At 43.7% G+C, this 19,251-nt stretch overlaps 1 protein-coding gene across 2 annotated transcripts in view; it reads right to left on the bottom strand.

Moving 5' to 3' along the window:
• Positions 1 to 19,251, bottom strand: part of LOC145412961 (putative pyruvate dehydrogenase E1 component subunit alpha, mitochondrial) — a 132,010-nt gene that overhangs the window by 88,407 nt on the left and 24,352 nt on the right. Inside the window, exon 2 of one of the 2 annotated variants that reach the window (XM_080282783.1) lies at positions 9,388 to 9,456. The exons of the other annotated variant lie outside the window; for it this stretch is intronic. Coding sequence (XP_080138909.1) covers positions 9,388 to 9,456 — 69 coding nt within the window. The remainder of the gene's footprint in view (positions 1 to 9,387; positions 9,457 to 19,251) is intronic. 2 annotated transcript variants of the gene reach the window in all.

Here is a 19,251-nt window from a genome sequence, read left to right on the forward strand (position 1 = left end):
AGTAGGATGGAAGTAGTGGAAGCAGTGATGAAAGTAAAAATTGGGAGAGCCCAAGGAGTTGATGGTGTGTGTGGTGAAATGCTGAAGCATGGGGGAGAGATAGTAGTAGAATGGATGTGGAAGATGTGTAGACTGGCCTGGAAGGAAGGCAGAGTCCCAGAGGATTGGAAGTCAGGTATAATTATTCTCCTGTACAAAAGAAAAGGGGAAAAAGAAGTGTGTGTTAATCTTAGGGCCTTTGTCTTCTTAGTGTAACAGTAAAAGTATATGGCTGGATACTTATTGACAAAGTAAGGGAAATAACAGAGGAATTAGTTGGAGAAGAACTGGAGGGTTTTAGGAAGGATAGAGGTTATGTAGAGCAGATATTAATTTTTAGGTCTATAGTAGAGAAGTTTCTAGAGAGGGGAAAGAAGCTGTGTGCAGCTTCATGGATTTGGAGAAAGCATATGACAGGGTGGATAGACAAGGAATGTGGAAAGTATTAAGGATATCTGGAGTAAATGGGAAGCTGCTGAATGCCATGAAGAGTATGTATGAGGGTGCTAAGGCTGCAGTGCATGTGAATAGTGAACTGAGTGAATTTTTCTATCTGAATGTTGGATTGAGACAGGGATGTGTCATGTCCCCATGGTTGTTCAATCCATATATGGATGGAGTTATAAAGGAGATACAAGGTAGGGCAGTGGATACTGGAGCAATCCTAATAAGAGAGGGCAGTGTTTGGAAACTCCCTGCACTGTTGTTTGCAGCTGATACTGTACAGGGTGTTTCAAAAAGATGGACCCGATTTGAAATTGCTATATCTCTGCAATCATGAACCACCCATGAATGAAACTCATACCACCTGAAAGGGAAGGGCACTGAGTTTTAAATAACCATCGCTAGATGCCTCTCCCAGTGCATCAACAGCCTCTAGTCTCAGCCGTTCACAAGATGGCGACCCCGCAACCCAAGGTGTATTGCGTTCTGCAGTTCAGCATGACTGAATCCGTAATTGCGGTGCAGCGTGCATTTCAAAGGCGTTTTGGCATTGATCCGCCGATGCCGAAGAGCATTTGTCGTTGGTAATGACACTTCGGGGAAACAGGCTGTTTATTTATGGGGAAGAGCCCAGGGCGACCACGCACTTCAGAGAAAACGAGAGAAGAATTCAAGAGAGTTTTCTGCGTAGCCCGCGCAAGTCCACTTGTCGTGCCGGCCGAGAACTTGCAATCCCTCATATGACTGTCTGGTGTGTGTTAAGGCGACATTTAATCATGAGGCCAAACCGGTTGCAACTGGTACAGCCTCTTCGTGCAGGTGACATAGTAAAGCACGTAGAACTTGGTAACGCGATATTACAAAACAAGGAAGATGACAGCTTCTTACCACATTTGATTTTAGCGATGAAGCAACGTTTCATCTAAGCGGTAAAATTAACCATAACAATGTGCGCATATGGGGACTAAAAAATCCACACGAAACTGTAGAGCATGAATGTGATTCTCTGAAAGTGAACGTGTTTTGTGCCGTTTCTCAAATAAAGGTTTATGGCCCTTTCTTTTTCGGGAGAAAAAGTTCCAGGGCAAACCTATCTCAAAATGCAGCAGAACTGGCTTTTTCCACAACTTAATGAAGATTTCGATAACTTCATTTTTCAGCAAGACGGAGCACTGCCACATTGGCACCTGCAGGTTCGATGTTTTCTAAATGACACACTACCTCAACGTTGGCTAGGTCATATGGGACCCCTAGACTTGGCACTACACTCCTGGCCCCCAAGATCCCCAGACATTACACCCTGAGATTTTTCTTGTGGGGATACGTCAAAGACCATGTTTTTGTGCCACCATTAGCGACTAATCTGGATGACCTCAAAAACAGAATCACAGCAGTCGTGGCTTCAGTGAAAGAAGACACTCTGAGAGGCATTTGGGACGAATTCAACTATCATCTCGATGTTGTTCGTGCTGCAGGTGGAGGGCACATAAAGTATTTATAAAATGGTGGGTAAAACCTGATACCTCATTAAACCGTTTGTAACTTTTTGTGTAATTGTAACATGTTGCCATCGTGAAATACATTGCTTTAAAATTGGCTGAAAGCAGGTATACAAGCGTGGGCAATTGTATGTGTGTATGCTCCGACAGAGGACTGAGTGGCAAGAGTGAAAGATGAGTTTTGGGTGAGAGTAGAAGCAAGTATGGACAAATCTGAGAGGAGCGAGAGAGTGCTTTTGATTGGAGACATGAATGGCAAAGTTGGGAATGTACAAGTGGATGGAGTGGTTGGTCAGTGGGGTGTGCCAGCGGAAGTAGATGGGAATGGTAGTGCTTTGGTGGACATCTGTGCTGGTAAGGGGTCGACAATAGCCAACACCTGCTTTCGGCATAAGATGATCCACCGGTATACATAGAGAGTAATGAGGAGGATGGATGGTCAACTTGTTGAACGAACAGCAATGATAGACTACGTGTGTGTGGATGAACGAATGAGAAGACAAGTGTTGGATGCAAGAGTGTGGAGAGGGTGGGGGAATGGAATCTCGGACCATCACTTAGTGATGGCCAAGATAAAGCTGCAAAGAAAATGGTTCAGGAGACGAAGGGGAAGACAGGAGGAAACAGCTCCTGTGAGAAGAGTGGAGAATTGGCAAGATAGTGAGAAAATGGCAGAGTATAAGAGTATAGTGGAAGAAAGATTGGGAAGGTATGAGCTACAGCAGATGGAAGGGGTGGAAGACCTAAGTAAGATATTCACGGAAGAGATAGGCGCAGCGTGTGAGGTGGTTTGTGGAGTGAGGAGGAGATGCAAGGGTGTGCAAGGGACACCATGGTGGAATGATGAGGTGAAACGAGCTGTGGAACAAAAGAAGAAGGCATATAGTGAATGGTTAACGAGTAGAGGTAGGGGAGAAGATGAGAGAGAGGAGAGGGAGGTATATGTGAGCAGGAGAAGGGAGGTGAAGAGACTGGTGAAGGAGAGTAAGAAGAAAGTGGATGAAGAGTTTGGGAGGAATCTGAGTGTCAAATGGAGGGTGAGTAAGAAATTGTTTTGGAAGGAAGTAAAGAAAGTAGGGCAGTGTGAAAGGGGATTATCGTAGGGGAGTGAAAGATAGGAATAATAGATTGTTGGTGGAGAAGAGAGAGAAATTGAGGAGATGGAAGGACACTTTGAGGATTTGTTGAATGTAGAGAGTGAGAGCAATGCGAGTATAAGTGGTTGGGGAATGGCTGGGAGAAGAAGAGATGAGAGGAGGGGGTAAGAGATCAGTAGGGCAGAAGTAGTGAAAGCAATGAAGAAGATCAAGATGGGAAAGGCCCCAGGAATTGATGGAGTGTGTGGTGAAATGCTGAGGTATGGGGGTGAGATTGCTGTGGAGTGGATATGGAAGTTGTGTCGATTGGCTTGGGAAGAGAAAAGGGTTCCAGAGGACTGGAAATCAGGTATAATTGTTCCTTTACACAAAGGAAAAGGGGAGAGAGAAGTATGTGGTAACCATTGGGGTATTTGCCTTCTTAGTGTGACTGGTAAAACATATGGTAGAACACTCATTGATAGGGTTAGGCATATGACAGAGGAGCTAGTTGGAGAAGAACAAGGGGGATTTAGGTAGGGAAAAGGGTGTGTAGATCAGATATTTGTTCTACAATGTTTAGTGGAGAAGTATCTAGAGAAGGGAAAGAAAGTGTATGCTGCCTTCATGGACTTGGAGAAAGCTTATGACAGAATAGATAGGCAAGTATGTGGAAGGTATTAAGAATATATGGGGTGGAGGGGAAATTGTTGAATGCTGTGAAGAGTATGTACGAAAGAGCTAGGGGTACGGTGCGAGTGGATGGTGAGCTGAGTGAGTTCTTTGATCTCAATGTGGGACTGAAACAGGGGTGTGTGATGTCTCCATGGCTGTTTAATATATACATGGATGGGGTTGTAAAGGAGGTACAAAGTAGGGCAGTGGATGTGGGGGTGGCTCTAATGAATGAGGGTGAGATTTGGAAGATTCCGGTGTTGTTGTTTGCTGATGATACAGTATTGTTGAGTGAAGATGAATGGGGGTTGCAAGGTTTGGTGAATGAATTTGGGATAGTGTGTAGGAGGAGGAAGCTGAAAGTTAATGTAAACAAATGTAAAGTTATGGTGTTTGAGAGGAATGAAGTCATGGAGTGTGCAGTGAGGTTGGATGGTGAGGATATGGAGAATGTGAGTGAATTCAAGTACTTGAGTAGTGTGATGAGTAAGGATAGAACTTTGGGGGATGAAGTGAGTGAAAGGGTACAGCAGGGAAGGAAGGTTGTTGGTTCACTGAAAGCAGTGATGAGAAATAGGGAGGTGAGTATGGAAGTTAAGAAGTCACTACATAATAGTATTGTGATCCTTACCCTGACATATGGAAGCGAGGCGTGGACCTTGCAAGAGGGGAACAAGTCAAGAGTGAGAGCAGTGGAAATGAGTTACCTGAGAGGAGCATGTGGAGTGACATGGAGGGACAAGTTGACAAATGAAGAAGTGAAGGAACGTTGTGGGGTGGATGTGGATGTGGCTGAGAAGATTAGGAGAAATACACTGAGGAGGTTTGGACATGTGGAGAGAATGGAGAATGAAAGACTGGCTAAGAGGGTGTATGTAGGTGAGATGGAGGGAGAGGGAGGGGTAGACCAAGGATGAGGTGGAGGGATGGAGTTGAGAGGTATATGAGGGAGGGGGGGGTGAGTTGGGGGGAGGGTAGTAAAATGGTGGGTGACAGAGCGACTTGGAGGCGTTTTGTCTGCAGCCACCCTTTGCGGGATTAGGGCGTCGGGCTATAGATAGATAGATAAATAGAAAATTGGGTCCATCTTTTCGAAACATCCTGTATTGTTAACTGAAGACAAAGGTGAACTGCAAGGCTTGGTGAATGAGTTTGGGAGTGTGTGTAAGAAATGGAATCTAAAGGTGAATGTAGGGAAGAGTGAAGTTATGGTCTTTGAGAGAAATGAAGTCACTGAATGTACAGTGAGGCTGAATGAGGAGGAAATGGAAAACGTGTGTGCGTTTAAGTATTTGGGTAGTGAGTAGAGTAAGGATGGAAGTTTAGAGGGTGAAGTGCTTGAAAGGGTACAACAGAGAAGAAAGGTTGCTGGTTCTTTAAAAGAAGTGATAAGGAACAGGGAAGTGAGCATGGAGGCAAAAAAGTCACTGCATGAGAGTTCTGTATTGTGATACCAACTTTAACATACAGAGTGAAGCTTGGACCTTGTTGGAAGGACATAAGTCAAAAGTGAGATCAGTGGAAATGAGTTATTTGAAAGGAGCATGTGGAGTTACAAGGAGGGACAGATTGAAAAATGAGGAAGTGAAGGAGTGCTGTAGTGTGGATGTGGATGTGACAGAAAGCGTTAGAAGAAATACGATGAGGTGGTTTAGCCATGTGGAGAGAATGGAGAGCGAAAGACTAATGAGGAGAGTGTATGCGAGTGAGGTGGAAGGGGGGAGAGGGAGGGGGAGGCTTAGGATGAGATGGAGGGATGGAGTGGAGAGGTATATGAGATGGGAGCAAAGCAGTGAAGTGGCACTGGACAGGGCAACATGGAGGTGATTTGTTTGCAGCCACTTCTTACAGGACTGAGGCCTCTGGCAATAGACAGGGGAAAAAAAAAAAAATCCTTTGTCCCCGATATCCATCCATCCATCATCCAATCTCATCTGCATAAATTTGTGCAACTTCTGTGCTCCATTGCACACCTCAGAATTGGTCTTGGAAGCTCAAAATTGCACCGTCAGATGTATCTGATGTTCCTCTTATATATATATATATATATATATATGTGAGTTTTACGCCAGGTCCCCCTTTTTTGGATAAGGGCTAAGGTGTTGCCCCTGAGTAGAGGACTGGTTTGGAGCGTGTAGCATTTTTTGACCGGATGCCCTTCCTGATGTCTACCAATGACTCTTGGGTGGATTTGATCCTCCGACCCTTCGCTCAGAGCGGAGCGCTTTAACCAACTGAGCCATTTGGAAAGAAAGAAAGAAAAAAATCGATTTTCGAAACTTGAAAAATCAGCCCTGTGGTCGGCCTGTGGGTCCTGACAAATTCCGGAGGCAAGGCCACGGAGGGGTTAAATGTTCCAACTAAAAACATATTTATGGTACATCAGAGTAAATATACGGACATATTTATTAATCCTTTCAGTAAAGTATAGCATATTTGTTTAAAAGAAATCCTTTCTAGCCCTGTTAACAAAAAAAGAAAAAAAATACCAACATACATTATGATGGAAGGCAATACATTTAATTAACAAAGTAAATTTATAGTATTCTGCAAACAACACAGTATATTTTAGAAATAAAAAGCTAGAAAAAAAAACAATCACTCAACAAACTAATAGGTCTATGTACTTTAGAAATAAATTAGAAAAAAGTAATTACTCAACAAACTAATAGGTCTACAGAAAAACCTCTAGTCAACTGACTCATCCAAATTATAATCTTTCCTCAAACAAACTAATAGGCCTATGTATTGTACAAATAAAAAAATAGAAAAAAATAATCACTCAACAAACTAATAGGTCTACTGAAAAAACTCATGTCAACTGACTCATCCAAATTATAATCTTTCTTCAAAATTTTGTGAAAAATATGCCAGTTCCCAGCCTTCTCCACCCAATCTAGTTCTAAGTTTTAAATGTACAGTCCAAATGAAGAAAATATTCTCATAACACTTGCACTTGAAGAAGCTGCAGTGTCGTTTTCATTTTTGAAGGCTCCAACATGCTGGCATGCGTTGCCCTTGGTTACCTAATGGCAGCTCTCCATGCTGCTCCATCTCTGGTGGCTTCCCTATTTAGCTCCTTAACCCTGCTGTTCCAGGTCTTTTTTGGTCTACCTCTCGCTACCCTACCCCCAACATTAACACTACTCACTTTCTGCACCCAATTATCATCCCCCATGCTCTCCACATGCACAAACCATTTCAATCTACCACTCATCACAACACCAATGCACTCCAATCCCATTCTACCTCACAATTCACCCATTGTAAACCTAGCCCCCCCAGGCCTTGCACTCAAGGACACACTGCACATCCACCTAATCATTACCATTTCTGTACGTCTGAGCCTGTGAATATCCTCTTCCTTTACCACCCAGGTCTCACTACCGTACAGCGTTACACTCCTAACACATGCCACATACAAAGATCCCTTAGCACGGAAGGAGAGCCCTCTCAATGTCAGGAGAGGCAACAGCTCCCTGCACTTCTTCCAACCACTCCTCACTCTAGCCACTGAGCTGGCTCCTGCCTCACCTCCAGCACATAAGATGTCTCCCAAATAATCTATCTATCTATCTGTTGCCAGACGCCTTAATCCCGAAAGGGGTGGCCACAAACAAATCGCCTCCATGTCGCCCTATCCAACGCCATTTCACTGCCCTGCTCCCAGCTCACAACCCTCTCTCTCATATACTTCTCCACTCCATCCCTCCATCTCATCCTTGGCGTCCCCCTCCCTCTCCCCCCTTCCATCTCAATCACATACACTTTCCTCATCAGTCTCTCACTCTTCATCCTCTCCACATGGCCAAACCACCTAAATGTGTTTCTCCTAATGCTTCCTATTACATCCACACCCACACCACAACAACGCTCCTTCACTTCCTCATTTGTTAATCTGTCTCTCTATGTGGCTCCACATGCTCCTCTCAAATAACTCATTTCCACTGCTCTCACTCTTGACTTCTGTCCCTCCAACAAGGTCCAAGCTTCACTTCCATACATTAGAGCTGGTATCAGAATACTATCATGTAGTAACTTTTTTACTTCCAAGCTCACTTCCCTGTTCCTTATCAATGCTTTCAGTGAACCAGCAACCTTTCTTCCTTGTTGTATCCTTTCAAGCACTTCACCCTCTAAATTTCCATCCTTACTCATCACACTACCCAAGTACTTAAATGCACTAACATTTGCCATTTCCTCCTCATCTAACCTCACTGTACATTCACTGACTTCACTTCTCTCGAAGACCATAACACTACTCTTCCCTACATTCACCTTTAGATTCAATTTCTTACACACTCTCCCAAATAACAGCCCACAAAATATTTGCACTTTTTTATGTACAGTATGGAAATTAAAAAAAAAAGCTTACTACATCTTTTTTATCTTATATCTACGAGTAATTTCATATCAAACTGATATACACAGGGGCAGCACTGCTGGGGTAAAAAAGGCTAATAATAAAATAACTGGAAAAAAAAAAAAAAAAAAAAAAACTGGGGGGAGGAAAGGTTTTTGGAAAAAAAAAAGGGGGGGGTTGCCAACCCTGCCAAAAGAGGTTGTAAAAGTAACATGATGCCTCCAAGGCATGACTCCTAAGGTGCCATGTGTCCAATATTCCATATTCTATCTTCCATTTTCTTTATTTCAATTGTAGCACATCAGGAGTTATGTACAGTACTGTAATGATGTACAGTGATCCCTTGCTTACGAAGCATATTTGATACTGCACCTAGTGCGTGATAATGAAGCTGCATGATAACAAAAGCACAGAACCTATGTAATTTATCTTAATTGGAACCGGGCATCCCAGTTGTAAACCCAACTTTTTCCTTTTTCAACAGTTTACCCCACCTAAATGTATACAAATTGTTCTGGTATCTGAAACTCACAGAAGCATGGATGAGTTTGCAGAAAAATGATGAAACATGTACAATAAGGAAGAAACATGTACCATATACAGACCTGAGATGGGCTTTGAGGTAAGGGGTTCTGAGGCTGAGGGTGGAGAGTTAGTGACCTCCACCATCTGGGATTAACTCCATGTGTAGGACCTCATCTTTGAATTCCTCAAAGCCATCACAAGCCACCAACATTGCACCATCATTGTTGGAAGAAACCATCTTGGGTGCATGATAATGAAGTGCTTTAACCAAAAAAATGCACAATAATGGCAGGAGTGCAAATTTTCATGTAGCAGAAGGCACTTGATGTAGTGCTGCCTACTTCTTCCTTAGCCTTTATCATTCTTTTTCTGTCCCTGCCCTCCTCTCTTCCTATTTCTCCCATCTTTCCTGTCACTTCTTATTGCTTTTCTTTCTTTTACAGGTGGCTTTACATTGAGTGACAAGCCAAATGGTTTCCTGTAAGCCAAGAAACCATTTACAACGCTGGGTGGTAACCATATAACCAAACCATACATGCTCCCTAAATGTCAACAAGTGGGTTGGTGGAGGGTTAGTGCCTCTCCCCGTAAAACAAACAACTCGAAGTCAAATGGCCACCCCTTACGGGATTATGGCGTCTGGCAATAGACAAATAGATAGATAGTAATAACAAAAAATCATAATAACCAAATGTGCAGTAACCTTGGGATCACTGTACATGTATGAGAAACTTATCAAGAAAAGGGATAAATATTGTGGGTGTACCATGGAAAGCTCCCAGAAGTCCGACCACATGAGCGAGGCAGAACGACGAGCCCCTGACAGCGCGCTGTACTACTCCATGAGGCAGCAGTGAAGGGAAGGGCAAGGCTTGATTTAGTTATGTGTTTACACCTATTTATCAGTGTAGTCTGCTGTGACCTGGGGCAAGGATGGAATCATTCGTAATAAGGGAAAAAACTTCTATGATGACTATAAGATCTGTGTAGTCTGTCAAGTCACTCCTTCCACTCACTCTCACTCAATCACAATACTGTATCTTAAATAATACTATCTACTGGCTCAACAGAGAGATACCTTGTTACTCAATATATGACTCCTTCTCATTACAGCAGTTTTTTTTGTTGTTTAACTCCAGTCTGTCTGGTTGAGCAGACCATCACCCACAGGTAGGAAACTGCTTCTGAGGGACTATCAAACACACGCAATACAGTACAGTACAGTACATACATTATGTAGGGATCTGGCATCCCCCTTGTGGTAGACAGTGTCACATCAGATTCCTTCACCATGACATGCCGCTGGGAAATATGAGGAGGTTTGCCTCTCAGGTAGCCGCCACTTATGCTTCACCCCACCCATGGTGCACAACACCACCACCTGCAGGTTCCTTGTCGGTGTGCATCACAAGGGCTGTTTCCATCAATACAATCTGCCTCATTCTACACACCAGCAATACAAAAATTCCCCATTTTGCATGTTTTCACAACTTTTTCTACAACATAGTTGTTAATCAACACAGGAACACTTTTCACATAAAACTATTATATGCTATACTCTTTTCATTTCAACTTGGCCCAGATTTTAATCCGTTTATTGCTTATTCTGCGTTGCAAAATGACAGGAAAAGACTATACTATGGCTCTATATTCTTTCCATAGCACTTCCTCAAGAGAAGCATCATATTCCGCTGTTAATATCATCACAGCTCAACATTCACAAAGGAATGATGGCAATTTAAGACCATGTTAGAGCAAAACCGGTTTACAGTAGTAAGCATCCACAATGTGCAGGGAAAGGTCAGGGTTGGTACACCTCACACTATCACACATCTCCATATATACAGTATTGTATGTGATTTTTTTTACCTGCTTTTAACATAAATACTGTACCCACTGATTCTCTCTCAATCTTAATAATTATGTGCTGCCTTGAATACGATAATTACGTGCAATTTTAATAGGTCTATTATTTTCTATGATCAATCAATCTTTCTTGCTGGAAAATAACCCTCACTTAAAACAATTTCCTCCTGACAGTAGTTTTTAGAAACATACGAGGCACTTCAAGACCCATATTCTCATCACATGAGAAAGCTCCCAAACATCTCTTCCTCAGTGATTTACCATAAACAATGAACAAAGTCATATTAATCAGCTAAATTCAAAAATACGTAATTAAAGAAGAGGCACTTGGGAGCCTCCTTATGGAATGAGAACATAGGCCCAAGACAAAACTCCCCAGTGAGATGTATGTGCCCTCTCATTCTCCAACCATTTCTCTACATACATACATACATACGAGTACAAGCATACATACACATAGAGTAGTCCCTCAATTATCCGATGTAACATAGCCAAAGGCATGTCCAGGTAGTGGCAATGTCTGGATTATGAACAATACAGTCAATCCTCGTAAATCGCAGCATTTTGGGTCTGGACCACTGCCATGATTTATGAATAATAACTCTTATGTGAAAAATTCACTGAGTGAGTAATTTGATCTCAATGTGGGACTGAAACAGGGTTGTGTGATGTCTCCATGGCAGTTTAATATATACATGGATGGGGTTGTAAAGGAGGTGCAGGGTAGGGCAGTGGATGTGGGGGTGGCTCTAATGAATGAGGGTGAGATTTGGAAGATTCCGGTGTTGCTGTTTGCTGATGATACAGTACTGTTGAGTGAAGATGAATGGGAGTTGCAAGGTTTGGTGAATGAATTTGGGACAGTGTGTAGGAAGAGGAGGAATCTGAAAGTTAATGTAAACAAAAGTAAAGTTATGGTGTTTGAGAGGAATGAAGTCACAGAGTGTGCAGTGAGGTTGGATGGTGAGGATATGGAGAATGTGAGTGCATTCAAGCACTTGGGTAGTGTTTTTTTTTTTATGTGACCGACTCTGGGCATAGGCTGCACAGCCTGCTTTCAAGGCCCAGCAGTCCTCCTACGTACCGCACACTTCTACATGTCACCACTTCGGCGCTAACACGCACCGTCCATACTGAATACATGCTAGGGCTGTCTCATACAGGACTGGTGTATTGGTATTAGCGGGGGTATTTTTACGACATGTCGGCGGGCCTTCTGGTAGATCAGTGTGATGAGTAAGGATGGAACTTTGGGGGATGAAGTGCGTGAAAGGGTACAGCAGGGAAGGAAGGTTGTTGGTACACTGAAAACAGTGATGAGAAATAGGGAGGTGAGTATGGAAGTTAAGAAGTCACTGCATGATAGTATTGTCATCCCTACCCTGACGTATGGAAGCGAGGCATGGACCTTGCAAGAGGGGAACAAGTCAAGAGTGAGAGCAGTGGAAATGAGTTACTTGAGAGGAGCATGTGGAGTGACAGGTTGACGAATGAAGAAGTGAAGGAACGCTGTGGGGTGGATGTGGATGTGGTTGAGAAGATCAGGAGAAATACACTGAGGTGGTTTGGACATGTGAAGAGAATGGAGAATGAAAGACTGACTAAGAGGGTGTATGTAGGTGAGGTGGAGGAAGGGAGAGGGAGAGGTAAACCGAGGATGAGGTGGAGGGATGGAGTTGAGAGGTATATGAGGGAGGGGGGGGGTGAGTTGGGGGGAGGGTAGTCAAATGGTGGGTGACAAAGTGACTTGGAGGCGTTTTGTCTGCGACCACCCTTTGCGGGATTAGGGCGTCGGACTATAGATAGAGATAGATAGATGTGAAAAATTAATTTGGGTCTGGACTTTGGCCAACTCACCCCCACAGCACCCTACCTACACCTATCTAGGCACCATCAAACACAATCATACAAATTTAGGAATATTCAGCGCATGTATTATGGGATCTCACCTTAATCCTATGACGAAATTGCTTAAGTGAATGGAGTGGGGTGGTGTTGGGAAGAACTCAGAACCTCTTAGCACTTGTTCTTCCCAAACTCTTTCACCAGCTCTGAAAACTTCTCTCCCCTCTCAACACGACAAATGAGCTCCAAACATTGACTGTATGACAACTGCGGCAGCTTCTTGACGTCATACTGCTTAGAGCGCTTCATTGGGGGGTCGGGAGGGGCCATGGCAGGTAGGAGGCAGGGGGAAGTTGCACAAAGAAGGCAGGTAACTCTCATACTCCACGGCGACAGTCTGTAGTGTGCGGACTGGCGGGACAAGAACAACAACATGGCGGCATTAGTATGTACATATGCCACCAGGGACACGCGGTGATTGGTTGTTGGGTCGTGATTTTCAGTTTGAATGCCACGGTTTACGGTTCTCCTCGGAAAAGGCCCACTTGAGTGCCTAGATTCGCGATTTTCGTGACTTAACAGTGATTTAAGGTTGCCGGCAGTCTGACGGCCACCAAGCCATGATTTACGAATCCGTGATTTATGAACACGCAAATTACGAGGATTAAGTGTATTCCACCTACTATACCCAGACCCTACTTATACCCAAACTCCAACCTATACCTAACCTATTTGTACCTTACCTCTGATTATTTTGGCAGTGTTTTCCAGTCATTCAGGCAAATTTAGACATCAAAACACAGATAGGAATATCCAAAGTCATGCTGAACACCAAAAAAAGAACATGCAATATATATATATATATATATATATATATATATACCGTATTTCACGGCATGTAAGACGCAGCATTGTGAAAGACGCACCCTAATTCTGGCAGGGCAGTTCTGTGAAAAAAAAGTTTGCCCCAACCAAGACTGCAGTAAGGTTTCTTGATAAGAGCCATTACCACACAGATACACACTCACCTTTCAGAATCTATTCCTTACTGATCATCAGCCTTTGGTTTCTTTTTTTATATACAAAGAATGGTACAGGAAAAGAAAACAATGCCCCTTCTTGACAAAACGTGACTGATATGAGCCACTATCACTTAGATACAACACTCACCTTTCAGAATCTATTCAGTACTGCTCATCATCCTTTAGTTTCTTCTTTTATGTACAAAGAATGATACAGGAAAAGAGAAAACAAAACCCCGTCTTAACAAAACGTGACTTCAAACCACGAGGCCATCTCAACTTTGCTGATAAATATGTATCAGTAAACTGATATAAACACTGTTTTTAATATTCTATGAATTTAAAACCACAAATGAAGTCAATAAACTCTATTCTTTCATTCACTGACGAAAACATAAAATACAATGAATGGTCACATCAGTTCATTTATCCTAAAAGAACCCCGTCATATTCCACACCTGTTACGGAATTTCCTCACATTGCCTTGACTCAAGCACAATATCAGACGACTACCATCATTAATCATGCACTCTAACTAACCTGTAATTACCTCCACAAATAATATAAAAAGATAGCACTTGTAAATACACAAATTACAATGTTTTACAACCAAAGTTCAATTTAGCAAGGCTGCTTGGGAACAGGATAGACAGCTGTTTTTACTCTCTTCTCTCAGTATCACTCCTTCACTGTCAGCTATGTTTGCCTTGCAGCATCAACAATTAAAAATGTATGCTTCACTGATCATAATTTACTATAAACATTCATTTCAAAACATACTATGGTGAAAACATCCATTGCTACACCTTAGTAACACTGCTGCCTCCCAGTCGCTAGACAGCAGTCTCTACCCCTTCCTCTCAGTATCACTTCCTCACTGTCAGCGATGTTTCCCTTGCAGCATCAACAGTTAAAAATACGTTCTTCACTGATCACAATTTACTAAAAACAGACATTCATCTCAAAACATGTCGAGAATGGTGAAACTAACTCTTAGCAACACTGCTGCATCCCAAGCGCTAGACAACTGGCTCAACCCTCTTCTCCCAGTATCAATCCCTTACTGTCAACTGTTTTCCTTCCAGCATCAACGATTAAAAATGCATATTTCTCTTACCAGAATTTGCTAAAAACAGACATCCATCTCAAAACATTCGAGTACTGTGAAAACATCCATTTTTGGTCTTAACACTGCTGCCTCCTAGTCGCTATGGTACACACACACACACGCACACGTACACACCACATGCAACATTCGCTCACCTCTGAAACATTTACATCAGTCCGTTTTGGAGTACCCAGTGGCTTTATTATATGCCAAAAACATCAAAATGTATTTGGTTGTTCAATATAAATATCATCACTTAAGGACATGAAACATCTCAAACAATTTATTCATCCAAACATCGTCAGTGCAAGACTAAAGGTGTACAGCACCACTGATCCTAAATTTTCCATGGTTGCATCTGTCATGATCACCTAAAACCTATATTCACTTCATATTACTGACATGGTGAAAATTTCACTGGTCTTCAAATCCTGAGAATTCATCACTACTTCCCCCAAGTCCTGAAGCATCACTGGAAGTCATCACCACGGTCATCATCACTGTTTCACTGTCACTTTCATACAGTAAATGGTCCTCAGTACCATCCATTGAATTGCTTATACCACACTTCATACGATTTTAACTTGGCAATCGTTTTAACTGAGCACAGGCGATATTCAGACTTGGGGCATTTGATACAGCCCACATTAACCTCCTCAGTACATGTTTCCTGAACTGAATAAAATCATATGGCGAGCATGAATAAACTACACTATAAAATACATTGCTGGGCTGAAGGGATTATAATAAGCGGATTATCAGTTCCCTAGCCTGACTCTTCCCACTTCTACTTCCTTAACTACACCCACACCAAACTCTCACCTACACCTTAAGATTCTGGTCGTTCTCGCCGTAACGTCCAAAATGGCAAACGATTTTACAACCTAACCTAACCTAACTAACAAATTTGGACGTTACGGCCTAAATGATCCCCATTGCCGATCATGAGAGCTTTGCTTAGGCAGCAGAGATGCAGAGAGTGAACGTTGTCAATCATTCTGATCGCTTCGTCTGCTAAGAATACAGCAGAAATGGCGGACGCTGATATGAATGCCCGTCAGGCACTGCTATTTCAGATATTGCATCAGTTATGCTACTCAGTGAATTTTATCCTATTTTCATAACAAAATACTGTAACTGGGTGTGCCCTGAGTTGCATAGACATTGCTAAAGTACTTCACTTGGCTGAAAAAGTGAAGCTGTAACTTCGTTAGCTTGCTAGAGTAGGGTGTACGCTAGACACTAAACTGCTAAGTTGCTAAACCGCTAAACCCCTTGACGGTATTGGCCAGTTGAGCTGAAAACAATCCCGTGAATGCTTTGTGTTTTTGAACTTGCATGTTTTAATATCTGCTGCATATATACACTCACAAAATGTCACAAAAGTAACTGACCTAATTAGGGTTACTGAATTTCCATACCTGACGAAAGTATGTTTTGGTGACTCGGCAGTTTCACTAGCCAGCATCTCTCCAGCATGATTGCTTTGCTCGACAGTGAATGGATGGCAAGCAAAGTGGTCATGATTGCCTTTCAGAAGGTTAGCAGACAGTTCACCAGTGAGCACGTTAGCTTGCTAGAGTAGGGTGTACGCTAGCCACTAAACTGCTAAGTTGCTAAACCGCTAAACTCCTTGACGGTATTGGCCAGTTGAGCTGAAAACAAACCGTGAATGCTTTGTGTTTTTTAACTTGCGTGTTTTATTATCTGCTGCATATATACACTCACAAAATGTCACAAAAGTAACTGACCTAATTAGGGTTACTGTATTTCCATACGTGACGAAAGTCTGTTTTGATGACTTGGCAGTTTCACTAGCCAGCATCTCTCCAGTATGATTGCTTTGCTCGACAGTGAATGGATGGCAAGCAAAGTGGTCATGATTGCCTTTCAGAAGGTTAGCAGACAGTTCACCAGTGATCATGTACGTTAGCTTGCTGGAATAGTGCGGATGCTAAACTGTTAAATTGCTAAACCGCTAAATATCTTCACGATGTTAGCCAGTTGAGCTGTAAACAAACCCGCAAAAGTTTTATGTGTTTCTGATCTCGGGTGTTTCTGAAATCTGCTGCATATACACACTAGTGTATATTATTTTTAAGAATAAAATCAAGTCTGCATACTGTAGAAGACACCTGTGGTTGCTAAGCATTGAGATGATCATCTTTATAAGAGTTTCTTCTCAGTGAAGCCTAACTAACCTGCCTTAGTCTAACGTGCAGGACGCATGGGGATATTTTAAGGTAACTTTGAGACAAAAAAGTGCGTCTTATATGCCGCGAAATACGGTATATATATATATATATATATATATATATATATATATATATATATATATATATAAATATACGGTCAAGTCGCCTATGGCGTGTGCTTCAATGGCATGGTGTTCTATGACACGGCAGGTGCCAGACCCCCCAAAACGAACCACGCGCATAAACTATACCCATGCCGCGGGCGTGGCAAGATTTGAAACCCACGGGCAAATTCCCCTGGAAGCCAGAGAGCAAAACCTCAGCCCTCACGCACTGTTCAAGCCCTGCTCAGTGTGTAGCCAGACTGCTTGTAATTTGATCAACCTCTCTTTTTTGGTATATACTGTTATATATTGTGTCCTTTATTATTTATTGTTTAGTGTTTTAATTTGTGTGTACAGTAATCACTCAAATATCCGGACGCCCAATATCCGAACATCCTCACTACCCAGACATAATCGTCCTGGGATCCAATATTCCCAAAATGGTCCGGAACCCCCCCCCCCAAAAAAAGAGATTTTTTTCCCGCCCGTAATTTGAAATTGCCACGCGCGGCGCGGGAGAGCATTATTGTGGCGCGTCATTTCTCCGACGTCCGATAGAGTGCCGCTGCATCCTCCCCACTTTCCGCCTGTCTTTCGCCGCGAGTGCACGCTCGTCGTTATGGCTGCCCACGTGATCGCTTTTGTGGTGGTGCCTTACCTGCTGCTCTCAGGCCTCCTCTTAGTGTGTGTGATGATGGCCCCGCCACCTGAGAAAAGGAAGAACGTGGTGTTGACTCTGGAGAAGAAGCGGGAGATATTGGAGAAAGTAGATGCGGGGTGGTCTTCTTCCCACATTCTCCGCGAGTTTAACCTGGCCCGGTCTACTTTGTTCGATATCAAGAGATCCCGAAACAAACTCATGCAGTACACGGCTGACTTCTCGTCGAGAAGCAAACGCAACGTGGAAAGGAGGGTTATGTTTACCCCCAAGTTTGCAGAAATCGACCGATCCATGTTGATTTGGTATCGACAACAACGTGCTGCTGGTGTGATGGTACATGGAACGGAGCTGAAGGCTGCTGCTGAGATGTTCGCCAGGCTTCACGATGCCCTAGACTTCAAGACATCCGAGGGTTGGCTCTTTGCGTTCAAGTTACGGCATGGCCTTACCAACCGTAAAGCACATGGCGAAGCATTGGACGCTAACGAGGATGGAGTTGACGAGTTTCGGCACAAGGTGAAGGGCTTGATCGACAGGGAGGGCCTAACTCTCAGTCAAGTCTACAACGCTGACGAAACTGGCCTATTCTATCGCTCGCTGCCAACGAACACTCTAGCCGAGGAGACGGAGAAGCGTGTACATGGCCGCAAGCTCTTCAAGGAATGGATATCTGCTTTGTGTTGTGCCAGTGCTAACGGCATGCACCGGCTTAAGCCCGTTGTTGTTGGCCGCGCAAAGCAGCCTCGGTGCCTTCGTGGGGTGATGGATGTCCTTCCTGTCATCTGGTACCATTCTTTGAAGGCATGGTTCACAGCTGTGATCTTCAAAGACTGGTTTCACCATCACTTCATCAAGGAGGTCATCCATTACCAGACGAAGACACTGGGCATCCGGTGCGACCAAGTAAAGACCCTCCTTCTCCTCGACAATGCACCTGCCCACCAGTGCGACAAGGACTTGGTTGCTGAAAATGGCCGTATTAGGTGCATGTTTCTGCCACCTAATACGACTGCTCTCATCCAACCAATGGACCAAGGAGTGATCGTGGCAACAAAGCACATATACCGTCGGAAGTTCCTGGACGAGGTGATGGTTGTTCTCGAGGACGAGGATGAGGACGAGCGCAGGGAGGGACGGGACACAAGAGGCAAGCGGACTTTGGAAAACCTTCGCTGCTACAACATCAAGTCTGCGCTGTACAACTGGCTAGTGCATGGAAGGAAGTCCCTGTGAAGACTCAGGAAAATGGTTGGTCTCATCTGCTTCTCGGAACGGATGTGGAGTACGATTTTCTAGGATTTGACGTGGATGACTTCCATGCACGGCTACGTACGCATGGCGACAATGCAGATGTGGACGATGTTCGTGAGTGGTTGGATGACAACGAGGGCGATCCTGGGTATCAGATGTTGTCTGATATCGAGATCGCATCTTCGGTTGCAGGTGTCAGTACCGAACTTGAAGATTCCGACGATGAAGGCAACGATGATGCGGACTCCTCTCAGCAGGACACTACTCCAGCCATCCCCAAGCTGAGCGCACTCCGGAAACACCTAGAGTTCGTCCTAGACTACCTGGAACACTCGGACTGCGACAGGGAGATGGGGCCCTTGGGACTCGTGGAGGAAGTGTGTGCTTTCAGGCAGCGCATCATCAATCGTCAGAATCATCGGTCATTGCGTCAATCAACCATTGACAGTTTTTTCAGGATCGTGACCCCCGCTGTGCCCAGCCCTGGCTCCACTCCGTTGCCTCCCCAAGACAGGCCCTCATGCTCCGAGCCACAGCCCAGCACATCAGCCACGGTGGAGTCACCGCTCGACGTGAGT

The sequence above is a fragment of the Coenobita brevimanus genome, chromosome 94 (assembly GCF_032717465.1).
Source record: "Coenobita brevimanus isolate Jiangsu-jjx chromosome 94, ASM3271746v2, whole genome shotgun sequence".
Lineage (NCBI taxonomy): Eukaryota > Metazoa > Arthropoda > Malacostraca > Decapoda > Coenobitidae > Coenobita > Coenobita brevimanus.